The 23351-nt window shown below is 34.7% G+C and overlaps 2 protein-coding genes and 1 pseudogene across 7 annotated transcripts in view; 1 reads left to right on the forward strand and 2 right to left on the reverse strand.

Annotated features, from left to right (window-relative positions):
• LOC143653810 (uncharacterized) overlaps positions 1–23351 on the forward strand; it is a 132236-nt gene that overhangs the window by 48540 nt on the left and 60345 nt on the right. Inside the window, exon 3 of one of the 2 annotated variants that reach the window (XM_077125097.1) lies at positions 11519–11616. In XM_077125097.1, coding sequence (XP_076981212.1) covers positions 11519–11578 — 60 coding nt within the window. In that variant the 3' untranslated portion in view covers positions 11579–11616. Of the gene's footprint in view, positions 1–11518; positions 11830–23351 lie in introns of those variants that run through there. The other variant, XM_077125096.1, reaches the window with a different exon arrangement.
• Positions 1–23351, reverse strand: part of TET1 (tet methylcytosine dioxygenase 1) — a 159544-nt gene that overhangs the window by 11256 nt on the left and 124937 nt on the right. For 4 of the 5 annotated variants that reach the window (XM_077125088.1, XM_077125089.1, XM_077125092.1 and 1 more), the window contains 5 exons: positions 16096–16246; positions 15681–15767; positions 11608–11697; positions 4725–4862; positions 1769–2117 (listed from right to left, as the gene is read on the reverse strand). In XM_077125088.1, the coding sequence (XP_076981203.1) occupies positions 1769–2117; positions 4725–4862; positions 11608–11697; positions 15681–15767; positions 16096–16246 (815 nt within the window). The remainder of the gene's footprint in view (positions 1–1768; positions 2118–4724; positions 4863–11607; positions 11698–15680; positions 15768–16095; positions 16247–23351) is intronic. The other variant, XM_077125090.1, reaches the window with a different exon arrangement.
• LOC143654523 (dynein light chain 1, cytoplasmic pseudogene) lies at positions 5918–7847 on the reverse strand (annotated as a pseudogene).

A 23351-nucleotide genomic window follows, 5' to 3' on the forward strand; every position in this document is an offset into this window, starting at 1 on the left:
ACAAGAATAGCTATGTCTTGAAAATTATTAAAGCCAGGATATGAGTATTCAAGGGGAGGAGGGACTCATTACACAATTCTCTCTATTTAAATTTCCATTTAAAAAAAACCCTGCAACCTTGTAACATTCACTGCATTTCACTGATCTCCTTTAAAGCTAATCACCTCAAGATCTTCTCCCATTACCTCATGAATTCACTTCATTCATTCTCCTCTCTAACACTCTATTGAATCTGTTCTGGCAGGGACTCCAATATCTTTCACATCTAATAGTCAAATGCCAGTCTTCTTCAAGGAGCAGCATATGACACAATCATTCCCTCCTTGAAACACTACTCTTGTAGTTTTATACCTACCACACCACATATTCTCAGTCTCTTGCTTGTTTTTTCCTATTTCCAAGACCTCTACAAATTGGGAATTCCCAGGATTAGTCCTTGGATTTGTTTTCTATTTCCTTTGGTTCCTTGGCAACCTCATTCAGTCTCATGGCTTTAAATCCTGTCTTTTTGTTGTTCACCTCCAGAGTTATACATCCAGCCTGGACCTCTTCCCTGAACTCAGGTATTTTACTCAACTGCTTACCTAACACCTCCACTTGAACTTTCAACAGACCTATCAAAACTAAGCTTCTGATCTCCCCCTACCTACTTTTCCAAACCTGCCCTTCTCTCTGCATTCTTCATCACAGATGATGGTGTCTGCATCCTTCCAGTTTCCTCAGTTCAATAGCATTAGAGTTACCTTTGACACCTCTTGTTGTCTTATACTCCATATTTAATCTATCAGAAGTCCTGATTGACTCAAAATCAGGTATTTCTCTTCTCTTCATTAGCAACCGTGGTCAAATTCTACCATCTCTCTCAGATATTTGGATGGCCTCTGTATGGTCTCCTGGGATTTTTATCCTCTGCACCCCTGTAGTATAGTTTCAACTTGAGAATTAGTGTGTTAGATTTGAGTCAGACCGTATCACTTTTCTATTCTAAGATCTTTCCTCTCACTCAAAATAAAAGCCAAAATCTTTGTAGTGGTATACAAAGCCCTCCTCAAATTGCTCAAACACCCACCTCCCCCGCACCTCTCTTATCTCCTACTATTCTCTTTCACATTCTGCTCCAGCTGTAATGGCATCCTAGCTTGCATCAAAAGGCAAATTTCTGCCTCCTCACCATTGCACTTGCCATTTCCTCCACCTGGGATACTATTTCCCCTCCTGGCTATATTGTGGACTCTCGTTTCCTTCATGATTTTAATCAAATGCCACATTTTCAGTGAGGCCTTCTCCAATAACCCTATTTAAACAGCATCCATTCACAGAATTAACCTTGTCTCTCACTGATGCTTTTCCAACACCTAAAACAGTTCAAAGTGGTGCTCACATTTGCTAACTGGATTATTCAAATTGATGCTAAATGTGATCAAAGAAGGCTTCATGGGAAGTGATGTCATTTTATCTATGCCAAAGAAGAATGAGTAAAGTTTCAAACTAGTTGGGGAATTCACAAGAACAAACATTAAGAACATGCCTCTTTTAAAGAAATAAATAGAAAAATAAATATTGACAGGTCACTTTTTGTTCATTTTAGTTTGGGCATGTAAGTAGGTAGGTCTTAGTTTTAGCTCTAAACAAACTAACAATAGACAAGTGAGATTCAAAAATAATGAACTAATATCTTTTCTAAAGAAAAGTAAGGGGCAAAGGAATCTAAACCCTCTGCCAATTAAAAAGTTGAGCACAGAAAATTATCAGGTTCCAGAGGCCTCACCTAAAAGCGGCAGTGATGAGGCCTTACTGTTGTTTGCCATCAAATTATTCTTCCGTTTGATTCGTGGAATGAGTTTCTTCTCCACTGCTCTTATCTTATGAGCAAGAACCTCTGTCATCATCGCTGCCCTCTTCTTCCCAGAACGAGGAACAGGCTGAGTGAAACATGTTCTTTTTTTGCGGTGAGGTGTGAGGACCTCAATGGCCCCAGATTTGATCTTGGCTTCCATTCCTTCCCTTGAGCCAAACTCATCTGTGTCTGAAAGTTTATAAAGAGGTAGCACATGGAGCTGCTCATCTTGAGGAATAACACCCAATGAGCGATTATCTTCTCGTGTTAAAGTACAAACCTGATAGGAAGAAAACATGAAATGGGAAATATAGGTCCTGCAAATTTCTTGTTAGTTATCCCTAGCTGCTTCTTGTCACTACAAAAAGGATCTGCATTCTCATTTTATTTCCAATTAATTCTGGATAAATACCACATATCACACCATGCAACTCCTCTCAATTCTGATAACCTACCAGTTCTTTTATAAGCAGAACAGTGGAATTTTGAGTTGATTTTATAAGTAAATGATTATATTATTTATACTTTTAATTCTAAAGCTTCTTCTTCCTGGATTCCCATCATACTGCTTTGTCTAAGTTAAGGAATAGCTACTGAACTGTGTTTACTATCTTTTCATTAAACATTAACTATTAAAAAGATATGGTATTAGTCTATGTGACAACCATTTCTTAATATTTAACTAACATATTTGTTGACAGAGGGAACCTTAATCATGATGAATTTTTCTTATATGCTGGGTTTTCCTTTAATATTTCTTCACTTCTACTTCTGAGATTTATCAATACATGTTTTCTACCCTCTTTGTTACTGTGATTTTTTTCTTCTTCACTAAATGAAGTGAGATATTAGAAGCAAAGAAAGAGGTACAAGAGAGATTTCTGTTCCCATCAGGATTTACATTCTAATAGTTAAAACTTTTAAAAAATATTTTCGCTTGAATAATTTTCTCTTTCTGTGTAGCCATATCAGTAAGTTCTCCTTTCTGTCTTTTGGCCTGAAATAGGACACCTTAAAAAAAAATTCTCGGGTGATTATATGGTATGTGACTATATCTCAATAAAATTGCTTAAAAAAAATTCCCTCAAATATAGCGTATCTTTAGTATTCCTTCTTACTTTTAAAATTTGTTTATTTAGTGTAGAGAGATGAATATTCAGAACTATATTCAGAAAATTCTTGGCTTAAATAGCTAACATTAATATTCTGCTTTATAAACTATTATTTTTATTTTAAATACTTTTCAAATGTCATTAGAACCCATCAGAAATATGTCCAATGATTTCTTTATTTTCCTTTAAAGACATTTCTCCCAGAAAGAGTTCAGAGAAATATATGGATTTGATTTTCAAGTTTTGGGTTTCATGATAGAACTTGATAACTATGGGTTGGTAAATCAAGGTAAGTTAGAATGTTTTTAATCACCTGTTTCTCAACATCTATAAGCCATATTAACTGTCAAGGCTGAAATATTCAACTCTCCTGAGTGTAATCTCTTAATAATATTTTGAAACAAAGTATATTAAAAATTAAGATCTTAGGTAAGTAAGTTTCATTCATTTTATTTCTGCAGAGGGAGACAAAAAGGGGACAAAACTAACACTGAGGAGCATAATTAGAAAGAATAAAGAAAGAAGGTGGAAAGAGAGTTAGTGGTAGAATATTAATACTTCAGGATTTAAGATATAGGGAAATTTAGAGTGATGACAGGTTCCAGGGCAAGAGCCTTAAAGCATGAGAAACCAGAATGGAGAGAACAGGAACTGAAAATTAGTTTGGCTCTAAGACCCAGACATACTGTAGCCAACCACAGTAATTCTTTAATGGGGGTAATTCAGGTAAACTGTATTGACCAAGTGATGATGATGAACCACTCTCAGCCATGATGCACCAGGACAGATTTACATAACTTGAACATATGGAAATAACATTAGTCTCAATCTTAGTAAAGGAGTAATATGTAAAAAATTATTTTGGCTCCTTTATTTATCACTGCTAGATCTCTAGATAAAACAAGGAAGAAGGCTGGCTTCTAATAAGATTTGATGGTGGAACTCTAATCACAGTATAAAAGTCTATGTAACAGGTGCACGGGTGGTTCAGTGGTAGAATGCTTGCCTTCCATGCGGGACACTTGGGTACCATTCTGGGACTATGCACCCCCCAAAAAGCCTATGTAGCTCCCTTAATGAAGATTTCAAAATTACTGGACAGAGCAAACAAATTAGTACACTGCATAAATAGAGCCAATTACTTTATCTTTTTTAACTAGGTGAAAAAGAGACAATTTCTTGAAGCAAACTCATTTCCCTGACAAAAGACTATTGCATGATTTTTCACTAGGTATTCTACCTATGTTAAGTATCTCTTCATTAACTGCAGGGCTACGGGCATGTGATTATTTCATAGTTGACAACAAATTATGCATATCTGAGTACAAATATTGCTGATAAATTTGGAATATCAATATTATGTCATTCATATTGGGATTAAGGAACCAGTGTGCATAAAAAAGATGATACCTCTGGCACAGTTTACTTACAAAAAATTCTGAGGTCCAGATGGCAAAAAGAAACATTAAGTAACTTGCTTAACTTCATAACTACCAGTTTCACAGTTGCTTTAAATAATCATGTTTTCCTATCTCCCAGCAAACATACCTCAATTGTGTATATAATTCAAGTCTTTCCACAAAATATTTGCTTAAGGCTGGTTTTGTAAATTTTGGAAATGCACTGATAAAAAAATCAATACATATAATACCTTTAGATAATTTTATGTCTAACAGCATACAAAATTGTCACAGCAACGTCAATCACATTTCAGGACCACAGCCTAAGTGTGTTGCAATGAAGCCAACAGAACCAAAGGCTTCCTAGGCACATACCACAGTGCTTCCATTATTCATGTTGTGAATGTCCCTGTGGGGATGGGCACAGAAGTCTAGGCAAGCAGTGACCCCAGAAAAAGGACGACCTTCCTTGCTGCCTAACCGACATTCTCGGGCAACATGTTCATATTCCACCTAAAAGAGAAAGGATAAGGTTCAGCTTTAAGTGATGGAAAGAATCATCTTCAGCAAAGAGTAAAACCATTTCCTGCCAAATTTCCTAGATGAATAATACTTTGAACATTTGATTTTTGAGATTATTGTAGTGAATGTTTAGTTTATTAACATTCAGAAAAAAGAGTTTAAGAAAACATGGAGTAAAACAACAATCACTGAATTACGGCTAAGCCAGGATCGGGTATTATTTCTGCTAGTGATGGATATACAAGTAGAGTGGCCTAAAAAACCTCATTAGGAAAACTGACAAATACAGTGTATTAACCACAGTTGCAAATATTCAATGACCACTAAATAGTAAACATATATATATTTCATGAGCCATTATAGAAAGTGAATTTATAAATCTTTTAAAAATGCATAGCTGAAATTCAACAAAGCATGTCACTTATGATAAGAGTATGGATTATGGAACTGCACAACACTGTTTTGGACCATGGGCTATGAATTATAGTTAATAGTACAACTATAGATAATATTTAAAATTATATAATTGTAGAGTAGTACAATTATAAAAATCTGCTGTCATCAGCTGTAACAAATGTACCACACCAATACAAAGTATTAATATAATAGGGTAGTATAGGGGAATCCTGTATTTTATGATGATTGTTCTGTAAACCCAATACTTCTCTAATTAAATTAAAATATATACATATGGGCCTCCTGTTTATAAGAAAATCATCCACAATTATTATCTATGTAGTTTAAAATTTGTCTTCGTAACTTTAAGACTGTCCATCCTTCTACACTTGCTATTGCCTTTCTTCCTCAGTCTGTTTGAATTTGTTTCTTCAGAATAATTTAGAATTTCCCTTCTTTCATCAACTAAAAAGATTTTCATCACTATAATTATTTTATGGCTTTTCATAATTTTTCCTCATTGTTTTTTGTTTGGAATTATGGCTCTTCATTACGATGTCAATTTAAAAAATTTATTTCCTTTATTTAAACCTTTCTTCTCTAAAATATTCTTTTGAGCCTTCTCTAACCTGATTTGCATATTATACACATTTTACTTTTAGAATTTTTTGGTATCTCATTGTGGTTTTGGTTGGAATATCCCTAATGACTGTGCATATTTTCATGTGCTTATGGGCCATTAGTATATTTTATTTGGAGAAATACCCTTTTTTTGTATTTTGCATGGGCAGGCACTAAGAATTGAACCTGGGTCTCTGGCATGGCAGGCGGGAATTCTGCCTGCTGAGCCACTGTGGCCCGCCCCAAAAATTCTTATTTAAATAAATACTTTACCTATATATTTTTTTCTCCCAGAATTTGTGTATTGTTTAAGCAACCATCCAGGATTGTGAAGTATAGCACACATCTTATAGATGAGTTTCATTTTGTAGTCATGCACCAGCATCAAGTTCCTTTGCATGAAAAATGCTTCTGTGGGGTACATTCCTTGATGGAGCCCCATTTCTGTGTGATTCACCTCCCTTCCTTGCTTCACCACTTAGTTCCAGCTAGTTTGTGCAACCTAAGCCTCTCTCTGAAGGAGAGCACCGGGTTTTGCTTGTCAGCCAGTCATGTTAGTATGTTTTTTTTTCTAACATGCACATCTCCAACACATTTATTTTGTTTGAGAGGAATGGATTTTGAAAGAAAAAACATGGCACAGGGAAACGTACAAAACAGAAAATAAATACAAATGTAAGCTGTTTTGCTAATTGTTTTATAACCCCAACAACTAGTATAGAGAATTCCCTGTACAAAACAACACAATAAAGGTCCAGAGATCAAGGTGTTCCTTTGTCAAGGCTGAGGATTGCAGTCTCTGGTATTTGGAATTTAGGCTGCAGTCCTTGTTTTGGACGGATCACCGGCTGGGTGGCATGGTCCATGGTTTAACCAGACTTGAATAAAAGAATGGCCACTAGACCCAGGTAGAAGTAGATGAAGTGCTTGGTTTCAGGTGTCACGTATCTACCAAAGTTCCTCACCGCAATGCAGTGCCAAATTGGATTGTAATTCTTGTCAAACTCCTTGATATGGGCTGCAGTGTCCTTCTCTATGCTCTATCTTTCTAGCACCTGAGCAGCACACTCCACCGAGTCCTGTTGGATCTCCTCCGACATGTCCACATTTTCTTTCACAGCCTTTCAGTTGCGTATGATGACCAAGGAGCATAGCTGGTCGATTGCAATGGTCTCCCTGCGAGAGGGGCTAGCAAGGCTTGAGCCTGGCGAGAGCTGCTGTCACTACAGAAGCTGTGGCACATCTAGTATCTGGTTTATTTCTTAAGATTAAAAAATAAAAAGCAGTTTTTCTTTCCTTTTGGCGTAGCAAGGCATGAGGCACAGACCTTTCTACTGTTCAGTATTGCACAGTGGAATACAAGATGCTTTTAGCAAAGGACACCAATACATTATAGCAACACCAAGGAGAAGGTTCTGCATAAGTCCAACCTTGTCTGTTGGGGGCCTGAAAGAAACAGTGAAGACTGTTCATTGGTCAGTCGGATGACGATTTGGTAAACCCAGGTAAAGCTGGCAGAAAAAGGATTTGAAAACCCTAATTGAGCTAAATTATTTGTTCTTTAAAACACCGTATGAAATGTTACAAAGCTTTCTTTCAATTCTCCTACTAAAAACATTCATGCCATGGCCAATAGACTCAGAGGAGTCAGGATAGAAAAGAAAAACCTGTTCTTTAAAAAAGGAAAAAGTAAAAAAACTTGCCACCAGGAGGTAGGTTTCTAATGGACCACAAGGACTTCGCTTCGCTCTGTTGCAGGCTACTTATAAATCTGAATCCATATTTTCATAAGTGCCACCTTCTCCCTTCAGATCTAAGTCTTTAGAACTAGCTTCAGAAGAATTTCTTCCCTAGGGTACAGGTGATTCAGACTCTTCCCCTGCCAACATAGTCCTGATACAAAGACTACGATTTTTGCATGAGCAATTGCGGGACACCCAGGTCCAATTCTCGGCCCATGTATGCCCCCCACCTCTCCACAAAAACCTCAGTATAAAGAAAATAAACAACCTAGTTGAAAAATGGTCAGAAAGATTTGAGTACCAAGAAGTAATACAGGTGCCAAATTATCACATGAAAGATGCTTATCTGTCATAATGGAAATGCAAATTAAAACTGCAATGAGAAACCACTTCACACCCATTAAAATGGTTAAAATTTTAATAACTGACAATAACAAATGTGACAATGATGTGGAACAACTGGAATTCTTACATTGCTGATGGAATATAAAGCTAATCAAATTAGTGGTTGTCAGGGGCTGGGAGTGGGGATAAAATGTTAAAAGTTTATTCTATGCAATGAGAACATTGATTTTCTGTACTTGCCTTTTTTTTTTTTAAGTCTCAAAAAAATATAGAAACCAATTTACAACCTGGGAGAGTGGGGAGAATCTTCCCTTGGAATTGGCCCAAGAAGGGGAATTTCCTTCAGTTGTCCCAAAGATAGTAGAGGCCATTTTGTTTTACAGGTTGCTATATTGTTTCATCAAAATCTAATGAAAAATTGGATCCACCACCTGGAGGCCACAAAACCCCAAAGCTATTCCTGCTGTTAGGGTCAGTGCCTTTGAAGGTGGGGTGGGGATCATTTTGCTGAGGAGCAAGGTAAGCCAGCAGGAAAGAATACTGGAAGGAGGTGTCAGACCCAGTGCAGAGCAGCTCCAGATCCCACCCCTACCTATAGTTTTAATTGACTTATTTACCTTTTGATTGCTAAATAGAGTTTTTATATATAGTAGAAGCAAGTCGCTTATCAGATATATAATTTGCAAATATTTTCTACTATTTTGTTTTCTTTTTCATTTGATAGTATCCTTTGAAGTACAAAAGTTTTTCATTTTAATGAATTCTGACTTACTTCCCCTTTTGTTGCCTATGCTTTTGGAGTCATAGCTAAGAAACCACTGCCTAATCCAAAACCCACAAAGATTTATATCTAAATTTTCTCTAAAGAATTTTATATCTTACATTTAGTTGTTTGGTCCATTTTGGGTTAATTTTTGTGTATGATAAGAGGTTCTGGTCTAAATTTGTTCTTTTGCTTATGGAAATCGTTGTCCCAACACCATTTGACCATTTGTTGAAAAGACATGACATCCTTGTAGAAAATAAGTTAACCATAAATCTGAGGGTTTATCTGTGGATGTACAATTCTATTCCATTGTTCTTTATGTCTAGGCTTATGCTAGGGCCACACTATAACTTCACTAAATTTGAAATTGGAAAGTGTGACTCTTCTAACATTGTTTTTCTTTTTCAAGGCTGTTTTGGCCATTCTGTGTCTTTCACATTTCTGTATGAATTTTAGGATTATCTTTGTCAAGGCAGCTATGTTTGATAAATATTTTTTGACTACTTCTATCTAAACATCTTCTAATCCATGAACATGGGATGATTTTCCATTTATTTAGGTCTCTAATTTCTATTACGGATGTTTTGTGGTTTTTAGAGTACAAGTCCTGTACATGTTTTCTTCAATTTATTCCTAAGTATTCTATTTTTGTTGCTGTTGTATGTGGAATTATTTTCTTAATTTCATTTTTGCATTATTCATTATAACTGATTTTCTGAAACTGATCTTATAACGTCTCAAAATCATTTATCAGTCTAATAGCTTGTGTGTGGCAGACACACTATGATTTTTTTTTTTTGGCATGGGCAGGCTCCAGGAATCGAACCCATGTCTCTGCATGGCAGGTGAGAACTGTGCCACTGAGCCACTGTTGCACCACCTTCATCAGGATTTTATATATATAAGATCATGTCATCTGTTAGTAGACGTTTTGTTGTTGCTGTATCCTGTATGGTGGGGTCATATTTCATTATTTTTTCCATGTGAGTATACCATTATTGCATCACCATTTGTTGAATTTTTGTTTGTTTGGTTTTGGGGAATTGCATGGATTGGGAATTAAGCCTGGGTGCCCCGCATGACAGGTGAGAATTTTACCACTGAACTACCCTTGCACCCCCTAATAGGGTTTTTAAAAATATTTTTTATTTTAGTAACATACACATGAACACAATGTTCCCATTTTAATTATTTTTAATTGTACAATTCAGTGGTATTAATTATATTCATAATGTTGAGCTACCATCAACACCATCCATTACTATACTAAAGTTTTACCTCTTCTTTTCCAGAATAGTGCCTTTTTTTTTTTGCATGGGCAGGCACCAGGAATCGAACCTGGGTCTCTGGCATGGCCGACAAGAACTCTGCCTCTGAGCCACTGTGGCCTGCCCCAGAATAGTTGCTTTTTATTTCTTTTTCATACCCACTCTACCTAGAACCTTCAGTAATTTGTTAAATATAAATGGTAAGTGTGGCCATTCTTGTTTTGTTCCTTATGTCAGGCAAAAAGCCATCAAATATGATGTTACCTCTAGGTTTTTTGTGGATGTCCTTTTTCAGATTGGGGAAGTTTTTTCTATTCTTAGTTTGTTGAGTGCTTTTTTCATGAAAGGGTGTTGGATTGTGTCAAATGAATTTTCTGCATCTATTGACATGATCATGTGGTATTTGTCTTTATTTCTCTTAAGAGGGTGTATCACTGTGATTGGTTTTCACATATAGAATTAGCTATGCATTCCTGCTTTTTACATTTTTACTTCTGGAAATAATATATTTTTGCCACCTGGAGTTAAAATTCAACTACCACTGCAAATATGAGCTAAGCCTGCTTAAAATTAGACCTAAGAGGGTGGGTCACAGTGGCTCAACAGGCAGAGTTCTCGCCTGCCATGTCAGAAACCCAGGCTCGATTCCCAGTGCCTGCCCATGCAAAAAAGAAAAAAAGAAAAAAAAAATTAGGCCTAAGAATCACCCACAGAGAACCTCTTTTGTTGCTCAGATGTAGCCTCTCTCTCTAAACCTACCTGGCAAACCCAAGCCCCTTCCCCACCAAGGTGGAACATAACTTCCAGGGGTGTAAAAAGGGAAAGAGAGAAATAAGAAAAAAATAAAGTGTTAGTGGCTGAGAGATTTCTAACAGAGTTGAGAGATTATTCTGGAAGTTATTCTTACACATTATACAGATATCCCTTTTTAGCTTATTGTGTATTTGAGTGGCTAAAGGAGAATACCTAAAACTGTAAAGCTGTATTCCAATAGCCATGTTTCTTGAAGATAACTGTATAATGATATAGCTTTTACAATGTGACTGTGTGACTGTGACCACCTGGTGTCTGATAATCCCTTTATCTAGGGTATAGACAGATGAGTAAACAATATGGATAAAAATAAAAACAAATAATAAGGAGAACAAAGGTTAATATAAAATAGTTAGATGGAAATACTAGTGGTCAATGAGAGGGAGGAGTAAGGGGTACGGTATATATGAGTCTTTTCTTTTTATTTCTTTTTCTGAAGTGATGCTAATGTTCTAAAAAATAGTCATGGTGATGAATATACAACTATGTGATGATATTGCGAGCCACCGATTATATATCATGTATGGAATGTTTGTATGTTAAGAATGTTTGTATGTTGTTTATCAATAAAAATATTCAAAAAAAATTCAGCTACCATGTTAGGAAGGTTTTTTTTTTAATTTTAATTTTTAAGGTTCGATAATCTTTTAAAGTGTCCAATAAAAATAGATGAATACTCAAGTCCAAATTTTACAGGTTTTTCTAAGCACATCTATTACCGATGATGTCCTATGTACAGCAGTTCAGCCCTGTTAAGGAACACAGTGTACGGGCCCACCACATACCTGATTTTGGTAAGCAACTGGAGCATACTGCTTATAAATTGGAGCTAATTGTGTAGCCAAACTCTGCAAATTATCTTCAAGATTTTTTTCCTATAGGAAAAGAGAGTCCATAAGTTGTTTTGTAATGACATACAAAATGAGTTTAAGATATGAAATTGAATCATAAATCACTGCTGCTGGATGGATGACACAAAATTCATACTTACCCTGATAAAAAAAATAGCTTCCTTAGAAAATAACGATTATTAGTCTTATTCTAAATAGTTAATCATTATTATGCTGTTATTTAGTCTATTAGAATAGCTATAGAAATAGCTATTTATAAGGTATTAAAAATCTAAATGGTGTTAGAGGTAGGCTGCAAAATTGCCCATGTTGCTAAGAACAATAACCATATTTTATATTTATTAAGTAGTACTGGGCACTTAGAGTAAATTAAGACAAGGCTCCTGCTGGAAAGGGGAGATATCTAAGTAAAGAACTGTGACAAAATGTGACAAGTTTCTATAAACGTGAAGTATAACAACACATAAAGCATGAGCTATGTATTAGATCCTGTGCTGCTAAGATCTTCAAATCAAATATGTCCTCACCATAACACCATAAGATAGGCATGATGATTTATCATTTATAGAAGGGCAAGGTGAGAATGACTGAGATGCTTAGTAAATGATGCAAGATCAAAGATAATAGTAAGACTGTGAGAAGCATTTATACCATGTCAAGAATCTGGACGTCTATTGACAGTAGAGACAAATAAGGCCTTTTCAAAGGAACACTGTCATTAAAAGAGTCTCTATTAAAAATGTCACTGACAACAGAATGAAGTAGGAAGCAAAAAAGGGACATTTCGGAGGCAAGTATAGATGAAAAACCACTGGGGTAGCTTATCACAGTATGTAATATCATATATTACATCATAAGTCAAGTCAAAGACTTGATAAATGAACAGTCATAGCCGGGACAGTTGATTGAAAGGTGGGTGATATTTAGGATGAAGAGAGACAAATGAGACTTCTGCCTTATTTGGTATTTGGTAGATGGAGATATCCTATAAATACAGAAAGAATTTCATATGATTCAGTTCACATCTGGTATGCATCAAAGTATTTTAACACCACACACACTAATGTGGACACAGATGTCAATTCTTGAGTGATTTCTGACGAGCCTCAATCTTGATAAAGCATCAGTGATATCCTATTTCATTTACTTCTGATTTATGCTGATGATTTCATCACACAAGAAATTTATGTATATAAGGTGAATTTCTAGGTTAGACTGCTCCATTCATTTGCCTCAGTTATTCATTGTAGCTTAGTAAGACATAGTCAAGAAAGTCATTACTTACTTCAAAAAACCTCCTAATTGTACTCACATGTTGATTATTCTATTTATTTGGGGGAATCTTTAGAGTTATATTTTAAAGACCCATGAAATAGGGTTTGATTATGTTTCCTAACATTTGAAATATCTGGTGAGGAGGACAGTTAGTTTATGTTAGTAAACATAATGAGGCAGAAAAACTGTGATAGTCACTGACTGCTATTGATATAAACTTTGAAAAAGCCTTATTTACATATGTAAATTCTATACTTCATATGCACTGTTAAATTTAAATTTTTCAATATTCTTACATCATTTCCCCCTGTTCTATAGTAAAATCTATTACAGATGATCCAGTGTCAGAAATCAGACTGAGAAATGTGTCATCTCATGAAATATCTATTGTATTTATTGTGTGGAAATGTTAAAAAAAAGTAGGCAAATTGAAACAAATCAGATAAAGAATGTACGGTTTTCTACTGGTATCATTTTACAAATGTAAGGCTGATTTTTCACATTAATCATTTCATTAGAATAAAAGTGCATGTAAGATATAAAGGCCTCTTCATGGGCGGTGTGACAGTAGCTTAGTGGCAGATTTCTCGCCTGCCATGTAGGAGACCCAGTTTGATTCCCCGTGCCTGGCCATGCAAAAACAAAAAAGATATAGAAGCCTTTTCTTATCAGACCTTATTGGTGCTCAAGTCTCCATCCCTTTTGCTTTTCTCAGTCTAGGACAAATCATATCTACATCCATGGCTGTAATTGCCATATGGTCAAAGACCACATCTTGAGTTTAAGATACATATTATTATTCACTTCATGGCCCACTTGGATTTTCCTTAGGAATCCAAACCAAACGTGTCCAAATTGAATTCGTGATTTGCCCTCTATGAACCTGGTCCTATTCCTATATACCCCATGGTGAGGTATACTACCAATATCACATTTTGAAAAAATTTCTACAGACCAATCTCTGCTCACCACTTCCTCTGTCAAAAGCCTAACCCAACCAACATTATCTCTTCCCTGGACTATTTTCATAGCTCGCTAGCTCATTTCCTAAACCCCATCTTAGCCACTTCCAATTATACAAAGAGAAGCCAGAGAGATCTCTTTAAAAGACAAGTGTGATTTTGTCACTCTCCTCCTTAAAGCCTTTCATTGATCTTCCAAAATTGTTGACATGGCTTACAAAGCTGCTGCATGCACCTCACTCTCCCTTGCCTGCTGAGCTTCAGCCATACTGGCCTCTGTCAGTTCCTGGAATGATTCATGCTTCTTCCTGTATTATAAGCACTATACAAATGTTACTTATTATTAGTAATAACCACAAGCAAATATTCAGTTTATATTCATGAATTACATAGCATTATTATTGTTATAGAATAAAATTTTGTCATGGCAATATCAGTATTATTATTATATTTATATACTAAAAGACACTTATATAATATTAAGAAAATTACCTGGTTGACTTTAGGAGAGAACTGACGTATTATCAAGTGTTCAGATCTTTCAGTATGGTGGCTTTCTATAGTCAGGTATTTTTTTTTTATGTCCTTTAGTAAAGTTTTATAGTTTTCTCCCTACAGATCTAATATACTTATTATACTTCTAATGAGGTACTTGACAGATTTTGTTGCAAATGTTAATGAGACTTTTAAAAAATGTTATGTTTACTTAACGGTTACTACCGGAAGATAGGAAGGTCATTGATTTGTCACAAGATGACTTTCTATCTATACATACTAATATAAATATATATTATAGTCATAATATTCTGTATTTTCTATACAGTAAGGCATATTATCAGTAAATAATGACTGTTCTCACTCTCTTGCTAATATTTAGAACTATTTCCTTGCTTTTATTACAATGGCTAAGAACTATATAAAATGGTAAATAATTTTGATTGTCTCTTTAAAGGGGTGATTGTTCTAATAATTCTGAGTTTTTTCAGAACAAGTATATACATTGTGTTACAGATATTGCTGGATTAATTCTTCCTGTCTTATTTTTTTTTTCCTATTTATCCTGCATACTAGTTATTTATTTTAACTCCCTTTGCTAATTTTTGGATGGATTGCTTTCCTTTTTCTTTTTCATTGTTTTTTCTGCAACTAGTTCAAAACTTGAATGTATACTAATTTTATTCATCTAAAGACTTTTTAACATACCCTTCCTCAAATATATGTTTTTTCCAACGATATCTAGAGCAGTGTTTTCCAAGCTGTGGGTCATGATTCATTAATGTGCTATGTAATCAGCTTGATAGGTAACAAGTAACATTTTAAAAAGAAATAAAATTTTATATAGATGAAATTATTAAGGAATGTCAAAACTATATTTGACATTAGCTTTTCTTACATTTTATTATCAGCTTTGTTATATATTATAAGGCTAGGTATACTTTTCTGACAGTTTTGTTTTAATTATTTGTGTGTATATATGTATGTGTGTACTCATTTGCAATATAAATGTTTTTTACTCTTGGTCATTGCTCAAAGCTTGAAAAACACTGATCTTAGACGTAATGAGTGTCTAAATCCTCCCCAGCAAAGACAAAGCAAAAACATTACCACACTTAGTTCCTATTGGTGTTCCACCCCCACCCACTGCCTATACCCCACCCCCACCAAACTGATGAGTATGGAATTATACTTATAGATTGCTATTTTAATTAAAAATATAATTACTCAACTTATTTAAAGTTAACAGTAAGTTTGACTAATTTCTTTGCTCACCATGGCCTCGTGTCCCGGACAGATTCGTTCCGGTTTCATATATCTTCTTTCTGGATAACGTCCTTTAGTAATTCTTTCATAGTAGTTCTGTGGGTAGTAAACTTTCTGAGTCTTTGAAATGTTGGAAAATGACTTTATTTTTCCTACTTTGACTGGGAATAAAATTCTAGGTTCTTTTAACAGTGGTTCTTTCTGGGATGGGGATATGGGAGAGGGGGCCCAGGGACACTTGGAATGTGGGTTGGTAGTAAAGACATTTAATTTATTTAGAATTTTCAACTATTTAGTTGTTTGGTTTTTTTTTTTACTATTTCATTACTACTTTTTAATATTAAATTTTTTAGTGTTTCAAAAAGTTTTAAAGGAATGTACTTATATATTCATTATGTAATTCAAAAATAAAAAGGACACTTACGTGTAAGGGAGAACTTGGATCAATTCTAAATCTTCTGGGGCTTGGGCTTCTACCAAATTTGCAGCCATTGAAATACATACTCCATGAACAGCCAAAAGAGAATGAAGCTCCACAAGTCTCTGGATCAATTCCTTGACATGTACAGGTACGACTGAAAGATGGTAATTGCAAGGGAGTGAACCGATATAGCAGGACAATACCTCAGACAGAACATTTCAAGTTCACATATTTTTAGAAATGTAGGTGGATAATAAACTGGTTATAAAACTCACCTCTATTTTTTTTTTGAAAGGGAGCCTACACACTCAACTCAAAATTTAATTTTTTCCCTCCTTAAATAACATGTATTTAATTAGTCATAAGGCAGCTATTCTGCTTTCAGTAACCACATTTAGCGATACATTCATAGGACTGATTAGATAGTCCAGGCAAAATGGTTATAGAAATAGAGGCAGTGTCATCTCAGAAAACTCATTTACAAATCAAAATGTATTTTGATATCTGAAGTTTACAAAAAGTGAATTCTTCAAATTAATGCCTTCTCTAACTCTACTCTTCTCTTGGCAACAGGAAGCTGAAATTTATCCATGAAGGTGAAAGGTGCCTAATAGGAAACCTTTCTTCTAAGCTGATTGGGACTGCTTAAGAAATTGATGCTCAAGAAAAAGCATGGTCTTTGTAGATTTTTACTATCTTAAAATTGGAACTTCATATATTCACTACCTTCCTTTTCTGTATTATTCTTGGCACTCAATAAGACTGTTTAAGTCTATTGTACTTTCACATTCTCAATTAAAAATTTAGGATTATACTTCAGGGAGTGGTGAGAATGGGGAGAAATTCAACTTCCCCAAGTTGAATTCTTGATATTCTCACAAGCAGTATGGACAACCAAAGCTATAGGCAGAGCTTTGGAGTCTTGTTCATATGAAACGTAACCCCGCAAAGGATAGGTCAAGTCTACTTAAAATTTAGGCCTAAGAGTCACCCCCAAGAGAGCCTCTTTTGTGGCTCAGATGTGGCTCCTCTCTCCAGCCAACACAACGAGCAGTCTCACCACCCTCCCCTTCTCTACATGGGAGGTGACTCCCAGGGGTGTGGACCCTCCTGGCAATGTGGGACAGAGATCTTGGAATGAATGGAGACTCAGCATCAAGGGATAGAGAAAAATCCTAGAATGAGCTGAGACCTAGCATGGAGGAATTGAGAAAAACCTTCTCGACCAAAAGGGGGAAGAGTGAAATGAGACAAAGTGTCAATGGCTGAGAGATTCCAAACAGAGTCGAGAGGTTATCCTGGAGGTTATTCTTATGCATCAAGTAGATATCATCTTGTTAGTCAAGATGTAATGGAGAGGCTGGAGGGAACTGACTGAAAATGTAGAGCTGTGTTCCAGTAGCCATGTTTCTTGAGGATGATTGAATAATGATACAGCTGTCACAATGTGACTGTGTGATTGTGAAGACCTTATGTCTGATGCTCCTTTTATCTACCTTGTCAACAAAGGAGTAGAACATATGGAATAAAAATAAATAATAGGGGGAACAAATGCTAAAATAAATTTAGTTTAAAAGCTAGTGATCAATGAAAGCAAGGGGTAAGGGGTATGGTAGGCATAATCTTTTTTTTTTCTTTCCTGTGTTTGTTTTATTTCTTTTTCTATTGTCTTTTTATTTCTTTTTGTGAATTAATGCAAATGTTCTAAGAAATGATGAATATGCAACTAAGTGATGATATTGTGAATTACTGATTATGTATATTGTTTTACTTTGTTTATTTTTTAATTAATAAATAAATTTAAAAAAGAATTTAGGATTATAAAATATGCATAAACATCTTGTAAATATTATATTTGAAGAGCTGAGACTTGCCTACTAGAAGTTTTCAAAAGAAGATAAATGTTATGAATCAACCTTCCTTTTAAAGTAAAGTGAGAGAAAATTTAAGCCCTGTGCACTGTTATAGAATCTAATGGGGCAGTGTAATGGGCCATCATTATTGACAATATAAAAAATTTCTAATATTGGAAATGGGATTAAGGGAAGAAATGATAAAAAATTTCAGATGTTTCCCATCTTACAAAAATTTATCAACCCATCAAAGCCACTTGTCTACGCACCAGAAAATATTATGGTATAAGTGAGTTCCTTTAGTTGAGTAGGTCATAGTGATGTGTGCATTATTAACACTTCAAGACTTCTACTTTTCCAAGGATAGAAGCAATATATTTAACAATTCCACTCTTCCCCAAATCCTTAAACTCAACATTGTAGGCACTGATAAGTAATAGCATAGCTATGTTCTCAAAAATACTGCCTTGATATTCTTTCCTATATAATCAAACACTCAGTGACCACAGGTTTAGCAGCCTGCATTAGCTGACATTAAATTAATTTCTTTGTGCCACAAGTCCATCTAATTTTCCTTTTAAGTCCTTTTTAATAAAGTCCAAGAGAAAACACCTGTATCAGATTTAATTAGAGGGCATTGACCTATAAGGACATAAAGTCCAATTTTAACAGTGCTGACTAAAACTACTGTTGGGGGTCACTGAGGAAAAAGGACAGGAGGGAAAAAAGTAAATGACAACAAACCTTTCGGTCAGTTAAAGGCCATATCTCTAGCTGGGATATTAAAATAAATTAATCTCACTTGCCCACATTCTAAAAGTTAATGCCGCTAGTAACAATCAACAGCAGGAAAAATAAACCTGCTAGTAACCAGCCCACTCATTAGCAAAAAGCAGTTTAACTCAAATACTGAGACCGAAGTATAAGGAAGTATAAGCACTAGCTAATCAAACTGCCCCATCCACCTCAACTACCGGCAAGGAGGAGAGGAAAAACTGCTTAAAGAAACAACAACAAAGGCTTAAGTATTTCTTACAAGAATGATAATAATGGCCCAGCTGCTGAGTCAGTGCTCAGAAGGACTAAAGGTGGAGTGAAGGCAATGTTTAGGGATTAGAATCCCACAAACAGCATTAAAAACCCAAAGTACCACAAACACACTAACTTGTCTATGAATTAGAGAACAAGATATTGCTGCTGCTTCTTTTTGTCTTTTGAATAAATATTATTTTGTAGGCTCTGCCATTCCATGTGAAAGCAGGACATTTAAAAAAATTAGCTAAACTATTTTAAATTATTTGACACCCTAGTCTTTGGGACCATATATCTTAACTGTGAAACTAAACATACCTATACCTTCTCCTTCCTTCAATGAAACCACCTTACAGAAGTCAGAAAACTAAAACAATCCAAACATGATTAATGTTTAAAATCCTTGAAAGTATTAAAACTTTAAGAGAAAGGGAAAGGAAATATAGAAGAGAAACAAGAAAGGAGGAAGCTTTAAAAGAACACTCGCCTCTTTTATTTGTTATTTAATCTAAAGATGGTTTAGACTAACAACGCAAAGCTAACACTATTTGATTTTAACTAAATTGTGAACTAAAATGTTTAAGATTGTAAATCCAAATACATGGAAATATACTATACAGATCTAAAATATCCACAACTGTTTTGATTTAGAGAGGTCTGAGAGTAAATATAAGGGCCTAAATTTTAAGTCCTTGTTCTCTTCCCTATCTCTTTGAACTTCAGTTTGTTCATGTGTAAAATGAGATTGCTATAATAAAGATTAATATGATATATTGTTTGTGAAATTAATGTCAATTTTAAAGCAAGCCTTAATGAATATCACAAGAGAAAAAGCGGCATGAAAAGCCTGCTCCATTCAGTAACTTGGTAATTGTATCCTTTTTGAAGCATTTCTGCAGCCCTGAAATCCACAGTAAGAGTGACATTATTTAGAATATACATGCAGAGATATGAAATAAAGGAAAGTAGCATGCACTTACTGTGGTTGCAAAGTTGCACAATGCTTGAGAAATTTTAATAGTATGTAGTATTTATGTAATGACTAAAAAATATAAGATGAACTTAAGTAGATAAAAGAATATGGAAACATAAAGATGAAGATTATTTTTTTAATTATTAAAGTGAGGAAAATGCGTGTTACGTAAGATAACATTGCAAACAAGGACTTTAAAAAGAAATATAGAAGATACTATGATGGAAAAAAGGGGAAGAGATGAAAGATACAGTTTGAAAGGGCAAAATATTATAAATCGATAGGACAGAAACATGGGATAAAATTTAATCAAGGGGTTAGGTTAAATTTGAAATTGCAGAAGGAAACTAAAATTGCCAAACCAATAGAAAATTAAGTAATTTGTTTAAGTCATTGAAATAATAAAGAAAAGAATCAAGTTTTGGGGAGTGAGAAACCTAGTTAGAATTTACTTTAACTGTTTATTTAAAAACACACAGAGGGAAATGTAAAAAAATTGAGCTACAAAGCTTCCCCAGAACATTTTAAACAGATAAAATCACCAGTAATGGGAACATTTGCTTAATGTAGCTCTAAGTGCTGAGAAGGATAAGGTAATATTTTTACCAGTATTGCATAAACTGAATTGAATCAGAAAGAAACAAGCAGAAACAACAAAATTGACCAAGTATATACAAAACTAGCTTGTTCTAATAAAAAATGTTAATGCCATGGAAGACAAAGACTGAGATGAAAGGATTAAGAAGAGGTGCATGGGTAGTGGAGTGGTCGAGTTCTTGCCTGCCGTGCGGGAGACCTAGGTTTGATTCCCGGCCCATGCACTCAAAAAAAAAGAAAAATAAATCAACAAGTGTGCTGTGATAATGAGATAGTCACATGAGAAAAAAATGAAATATGACCCACACCATACAGCATACAAAAAAAAAAAAAAGACTAAACAAACAGCTGAATGCAATGCGTGATCCTAAACTGGAGCCTGGATAGAGGAACATTAATATGAAGCACATTATTGAGAAAGATCATATATGAATAAAACTGTAGATTAGATTAAATAATAGTATTTTTATCAAAGTTAAATTTCCTGATTTTAATGATTATACAGGGATTAGGTTAGAGAATTCCCCATTCTTAGAAAATAATCCTTAAAATTTTATTCAAGGGAAGGAAGGCATGAAGTCTACAATTAGCTCTCACATGATCCAAAAAGAAACACAAACAAAATTAAAAATATATATATATGTGAATGTTTTTGGTGCACACACGTGTATAAAGGCATATATGACAAAATGTTAACAATTCAGGACTCTAGGTTAAGGTATATAGGACTCTTTCCTGAAAATTTAAAGTTTTTTAAAAAGGATAAGCTAGAGTTACATTAAGTGAAATAGAAGAATTCCTATTTTATTGGCTTGTTTGAAAGAATAACAAGAAAATATATGTACATCGCACAGAACAGTGCCTTCACACGAGTGGTATTATTATTATTATTGTATACCCATCTAATAAAATAAATAGCAGCCATTAAAAAAAGAGGTATATATACTTGTTGACATTAGAAAGATAAGAAAAATATAATGAAATGATATTTAATGCATAAAGGAAAGCTCTGGAATGCATGCAAATTAACATGGGGCAATTGGGGAAGAGGATATATATTTTTGTTTCACCTTTCAAAATGACATTTCTTTTAAAGAGAGACAGGCCTATTGAAGGAAAAGTTTAAACAATGTTGACAGACATAAAAATAAACTTGAACAAATGTGAAGAAAAATCATGTTATTGCATAGGAAGAATCAAGATCATAATGGTGTCCCTTCTCCTTAATTTGTTAATTTAGTCCAATCTCTTTAAAAATATCATTAATTTTTATTAAAACTACTACAAGTTGATTAGAACTAGGTGAGCTGATTATAAACTTTATTTGGAAGTACAATAAAATAAATAACAAAGGAAAACCTTGGGAAAGAAAAAACCAACAATTAGGGATCTAGACCCACAAAATTTAAAAATATACCCATACCAAACTTTAAAATCTATTCTGTAACTACTTGTTAAAATGTACTTGGAAATTTATTGCTTTTTTGTATATATGTTATATTTCACAATTTAAAAAAGTTAAAAAAAGGGAAAAAATAAAAAATAAGGGAATAGAAATTGTGCTGAATATTGAGTTGTCATGAGAATGTAACTCAAAATTCAGCACAATGTAACTCAAGTCTTTCAAAATATATTTATATATCGATATATATATGTATATTATACTGATAAACACATCCTCACCAAACACAATCCAAACCTCCCCTTAACTCTTTTTTTTTTTTTTTTGCATGGGCAGGCACCGGAAATTGAACCCAGGTCTCCAGGGCAGGTGAGAACTCTACCTGCTGAACCACCAGTGGCCCGCCCTCCCATTAACTCTTGTTAACTCTCTTAACTCTTGCCCCTCCACCCCCCATTATTTACCCGTTATTGCTATAGTACTGTTGATGTCTTCCTGTTACACATAGCCTATATAGCCTGCAACAGTGGTTATTCCCCTATACCCTGATATTATCAACTCTTTGTAAAAGATTCATACCTTTGAAGTAGTCCATGCAGGAACTTATTTATATTTGTAATGCTAATCCTATTTATATTTGTAATGTTAATCAGTGGCATGCATGGCTCTATACAACCCCTTTCAATCATGTTCACCTTCAATATGGCAATATTACTTGTAAACCCACTAATGAACCGCCTTCACTTCTATCCATTCCCTTACATTTAAGTTCAATCTCATTAGCTAACTGTTCATCCATCTCTAACTTCCATGTATGTCCAGGTACCCTATATTCTGTATTATAAGCCTCTGAGTTTACCTTTACCACGGAAATAAAAAGTGAAATAATATAGTATCTATTCTTCTGTGTCTGGCTTACTTCACCCAGTAATACGTCCTCAAGTTTCATCCATCTTGTCATGTGCTTCAGGGCAACACTTTGTTACTGCTGCATATTATTCAATCATATGTATATACCATATTTTGTTTATCCACTCATCTATTGATGAGCACTTGGATTGTTTCCATCTTTTGGCAATCGTGAATAATGCTGTGTGCATCAGTGTGCAAATGTTTCTCTTGGGATCAGTGAAAATAGTCTAAAACTGAGAGTGTTGATGATTATACCACTAAGTGAGGATAATGTGAGACAATGACTTTGGACATTATACATGACACCCAATGGATGGAGGTGGCTGAAGGATACGATGACTGAGAAGCAGAATGGCGAACTGTGGTGTATATGGTTGAATATTGTGCCACTACAAAAGCAACAAAGTCATGAGGCATGCAGCATCGTGAATGCACCTGTGGGACATCATGTGATGCAAAATAAACCAGGAACAAAAGCAGAATTATTGTA

This window comes from Tamandua tetradactyla, chromosome 13, assembly GCF_023851605.1.
Source record: "Tamandua tetradactyla isolate mTamTet1 chromosome 13, mTamTet1.pri, whole genome shotgun sequence".
Lineage (NCBI taxonomy): Eukaryota > Metazoa > Chordata > Mammalia > Pilosa > Myrmecophagidae > Tamandua > Tamandua tetradactyla.